General features: G+C 32.9%; 1 protein-coding gene across 3 annotated transcripts in view; it reads left to right on the top strand.

Annotated features, from left to right (window-relative positions):
* LOC112506653 (short-chain dehydrogenase/reductase 2b-like) overlaps positions 1 to 3,673 on the top strand; it is a 4,991-nt gene extending 1,318 nt beyond the window's left edge. Inside the window, exons 1-6 of one of the 3 annotated variants that reach the window (XM_025110867.1) lie at positions 782 to 834; positions 1,516 to 1,638; positions 1,812 to 2,055; positions 2,155 to 2,232; positions 2,504 to 2,689; positions 3,070 to 3,673. In XM_025110867.1, coding sequence (XP_024966635.1) covers positions 1,571 to 1,638; positions 1,812 to 2,055; positions 2,155 to 2,232; positions 2,504 to 2,689; positions 3,070 to 3,447 — 954 coding nt within the window. In that variant the 5' untranslated portion in view covers positions 782 to 834; positions 1,516 to 1,570 and the 3' untranslated portion in view covers positions 3,448 to 3,673. Of the gene's footprint in view, positions 1 to 781; positions 835 to 1,074; positions 1,307 to 1,515; positions 1,639 to 1,811; positions 2,056 to 2,154; positions 2,233 to 2,503; positions 2,690 to 3,069 lie in introns of those variants that run through there. The other 2 variants (XM_025110865.1, XM_025110866.1) reach the window with 2 other exon arrangements.
* The last annotated feature ends 1,271 nt before the right edge of the window (positions 3,674 to 4,944 follow it).

The raw sequence follows: 4,944 nt of genomic DNA, 5'->3' as shown, positions 1-4,944 counted from the left end.
AATAAGATGTTTATCCTCTATTTGATCATGTTTATCCGCAATTAGTTATATGAATTCAAACATCGAGCTTTAATAAGTTGTACTTTTGCATAATTTACTTGTAATCTTGAATTTTAAGTAAACATTGGTTTTATGTGGTTTTGAGAAAGTGATAATGTTTTTATTTTTTAATAAAATATAATAAAATTTTGAAAAAGAAATATCGATATCAGTATTAAATTAATTTTTTTAAAAGTTATTGTGTTTTGGTGTAATTTTCTTAATTAAATTTAATTATAATTTAATTTAGGTTTAATAATATAATTTTTTATAACGATAATAACTAAGTATTCTGTTAGCTATCAATATTTATCCTAATTATATTTTAGATTTTTTATATTTAAAATGAGATGTTTATCCAATATTTGATTATGTTTATCTGCAGTTAGTTAGACGAATTCAAGTCTGGAGCTTTAATAAGTTGTACTTATGCACAATTTATTTGCAATATTAAAATTTAAGTAATATGCATCAATAAAGAGAACTTCGTGCATGAAAAATCGTTTTTAAGAGTTTTTGTTAAACACACTTTATAATATAGCATATATATACAATCAAAAAACAGAAAGAAAATAATAACTAACTCGATAATCTTGATGTAAACTTGATGCATATTGTAAAGTAATAGGAGTTCATTTCTCATATCCCAAGACCCAATGCCCTTCTTAACTTTTAGATAAGAGATATGATAAACGAAATATAAGCCACACAAACTTTTCTTTTGGGTATGGGACAATGAAATCCCAACAAAAATAAGAACCGCGAAATACGTTTATCCAATTTTAATGCTTACAGGTGAGTCACGAATTACAGAAGTAGTCGACTTGTCTAATTAGAACAGTTTTCTTCGGTCTTAAAAGAGATATTTAAATAATCCTGCTACTTCCATCTTATTGTTATGCCATAGTGATCGGTTTATTATAGTGTCGTAGTTATTTTATTATCCGTGTTTTATTAATCATTCTTTATTTCGATAAGCATAAATGAAAAATATAAAAGATAAATTTAAAAAAAAAAACAGAGGAATTAGTGTCATTGCTATTGCTGCAAACGGCATAGCGCAATGCAACAGGGATCCGGAGTTGATAGAATTATTAAAGTTGAGAAACAATCAAATCGGAACAGAAACATCAAATGGGCGAAGTATGATCGATGAATTTGAGGATTTCACTTTCACTTGTCTCATTGATGGTGTTAAATAATGTGTTCATTCCAATGCAATAGAAATTTTTTGGTAACTTGAAGCTGTTCCTTATGCTGCATATTGGTATTATTCCAAGCATCTTTTTTTTTAATTGTTATCATCAAGATACCTAAATCTTACAAATATTTTGTATAAATGTATGTGGGTGTATACATGTGAAGTCTTCCATTAAACTAAGGCCAGAAACATATGAACAAAAACTGACAGTTTTTATACTAGTCCTAGCACTTTAGACCAACTTGTGTGGCTCATATCCTTGTATCTCCTTACAGCAATTGTAGCATATCTAAGGATAACCTGAAGAGAACTCAAAGAGTAGCAGCAGTGATGATGAATGGAAGCCAATCCACAGAGAACTCATATTTTAGTTCAGACAACATCACAGAAGCATTGAGGTATGGTACATCTATTGTTTGAAGTGTATATTATTTATATATGGAACAACTTGCATACATTGAACCCTTGAACTCCAGAGAGACTGGATTCAGCTGGTAGTCCGGATACTGCTGGGCTTATTTTGTTGGTCGTTCTTTTTTGTGCTTCTGAGCGGTTGGATGTGGTGTTGTAGGTATGCAGTTGTGACTGGAGCAAACAAGGGTATTGGGTTTGAGACGGTTAGGCAGCTCGCAGCTTCGGGTGTGACAGTCTTGTTGACAGCCCGAAATGAGAAGCGGGGTACGGAGGCTGTGTCTTTGCTCCACGGACTTGGCTTATCGAATGTGCTGTACCATCAGCTGGATGTACAAGACCCTCAGAGCATAGAAGCTTTGGCCAATTTCATACAAACCCAATTTGGAAGACTTGATATCTTGGCAAGCAAACACCTCATCTCTTTTCAGGAACTTGAGGAGAATATTTACTCTTTTTAGACCCTTCTTTTTTCTAATTATTTGTTGATTTAAATTATAAAGGTGAATAATGCTGGAGCCTCTGGAGTGCTGGTTGATGAAGATGGTCTAAGGGCTCTAAATATAGATCCAGCATCTTGGGTAAGTAAGCCGTATTTGCGTTACCTCAATTTGAGTTCAAGGCCATACTCGTCTCGAAGTAAATGTCTAGATTTCTATTTTAGTTTATTTCAAAATAAGTGGACATTTTCCAAAGTAAGTGTCTACTTTCCGGTTTTACCCTTAATTATGAGATTGAAAAATTCTTACCGTAAATAGTTACTCTATACTGTGTGCGTTTGTCACTGTGGACATTTAATTTGGGACGGAAGGGATATATTATATAACCTGATAAAATTCTATTTTGTTCTAGCTCTCAGGCAAGGCCACGAACATTGTTCAAGGGGTGATTAAAACCACATACGACAAGGCAAAAGAATGCCTCAACACAAATTACTACGGTGTGAAGAACGTAATACGAGCACTCCTTCCACTCCTACAGCGTTCCACTTCTGGTGCTAGGATCGTAAATGTGTCTTCCCTCCGAGGTGAATTATGGGTAGGTGTCATTTTGCTATTGCTTACTTGTATCCAACTTCTCAAAATTTAGCATGCATGTTTTTCTCTCTCACACACTTTCCACATGTTGATGGTCTTCATGGAAACAATCGCCTATACATTTGAAGTAGAGGTTAAGTCTGCATACATTTTACCCTCCATTGACTGCACCTCCGACTCGGATATAGTGGGAACATTCATACTGCCCTATGAGTAGTCACAAATGACCTTGCATCTTTTTTATCTCTCCCGCATTTTTTTATGGATTATTGAAAATAATAAGACATGTATTTGGGTTGGTTTGGTTTAGTTATCTTTTATTTGGTGTGATCTTTACATAAAAATCAATTGGTTATGATAAAATAATTTATTCTCATGCAGAGGATTCCAAATGAACAAGTAAGAAAGGAACTTGGAGATGTGGAGTCTTTGAGCGAAAAGAAGATAGACGGGTTTGTTGAGAGGTTTTTAGAAGATTTAAGTAACGATGAACTTGAAGCTAACGGATGGTCAAAGATGCTACCAGCTTACAGTGTGTCGAAGGCCATGCTCAATGCCTACACTAGAGTTCTTGCAAAGACATACCCAGAGATGTGTATCAACTGTGTACACCCTGGATACGTTGACACCGACTTGAATTGGCACACAGGTACAATGACGTTGGAAGAGGGAGCACAAGGCTCGGTTATGCTGGCTCTTTTACCTCAAGGGGGTCCCTCGGGCTGCTATTTTGATCGAACACAAGTTGGCGAATTTTGATCCTGATTTCCTTTGGAGGGACTCCGTTGTTATATATAAGTTCAACTTGTAAGCTATCATTAGGGAGCCCTCAAGTATGTGTTCTGTTTTTGTGAAGAAGACAATGTGAAAAGAGGATTTTGAATTTGTGAATAGCTTTTGGTGCATCGTCACCTTAAGCTTTGTATGTGTTTATGTCCAGTATGGGAATTGTCTTTGTCTACCAATTATGCCATTTTTTTCGAACACGGTTCAAGGGTTGTTTAGACATTTGTAACATTTTTTTTTTATAATTTTTTTAAAATAGATAACCAGAGATCAAAATTTTTAAATAAAATTATATTTAACTCCAATAAATTCTTTATTTTAGAGATTGTAACATTAATTATATTATTATTATATTCTATAGTTTTATCATTCCAATGTACTTTTTAAAAACTTCATGTTAAATAATAATAATTTAAGGGAAAATTACCAACATAACCAAAATATACCCGATATATTAACGAAATAACCAATTTTTCATGAAATTGTCAAAACGACCACATAGATCTCCCCCGAGGGCGATCCCCTTCTTTTTGAACAAAAAAATACAAAAAAAAAATTTAAGAATCATTTTGGTTGGTCCCACATACATCACTTTATTTTTATTATTTTTTTTTTTAATATCGATTAAGTGGTGTTTTAAATAAATATGAGACGATATTTAAACATTTTTGTTACCATTTTAGGACCAAATATCATGTTTTTAGTATATAAAATAAAACATTTTTACTCTCACAACCCGTAAACATAATTTACCGTAACAAACCTTGTAAAAATATGATTGTACGTGAAAATTTCTAATTTTTACCAAAAAAAATTAAACGTATAAACTAAGCAACGAATGTTGTTATATTTTTTCTTATAAGAAATGTTGATATTCTATAATAATTGTGGAAACGAAAAAAATTGTTTGTATCTAATTTGATGGACAAAAATCATATTTTTTATATTGAATCTTATTTACATCCCCCAAATCAGATAAAAAAAAATTTGCGTGTCCACAATTATCATGGTTTTATTTTTAAACCTATAACAATGAAATTTAATCCTAAAGAGGTTAAAAAAAACAGTTTAAATATCATCTCTTTTTTATTAAAAAAACCTCGAAAAAAACGGAAAAAAAAAACAAAATAGGACGGATCACCCCCGGGGGGAAATTGGGTGACGTGGAACCCCCCCGGGGTAGATCCACGCAAAACGAGGTGAATTGTGTTGTACCTTAAAATGATGCATGTGGGACCCATCAAAATGATTTTTTAAATTGTTTTTTGTACTTTTTTTGTCAAAAAGAAGGGGATCGCCCCCATGGTCATGGATCCCCCCCCCCCCCAGATCCATGTGGTCGTTTTGGCAATTTCGTGAAAAAATGGTTATTTCGTTAATATATCGGGTATATTTTGGTGATTTTCCCATAATTTAATCTAATTGGTGTGAATGAATAGAAAAATTATTTCTCTCACCTACTATTGAAAT

Source organism: Cynara cardunculus (genome assembly GCF_001531365.2).
Source record: "Cynara cardunculus var. scolymus isolate 2C chromosome LG 2, CcrdV1, whole genome shotgun sequence".
Taxonomy (NCBI): domain Eukaryota; kingdom Viridiplantae; phylum Streptophyta; class Magnoliopsida; order Asterales; family Asteraceae; genus Cynara; species Cynara cardunculus.
This window is presented reverse-complemented; position numbering and strand designations above follow the sequence as displayed.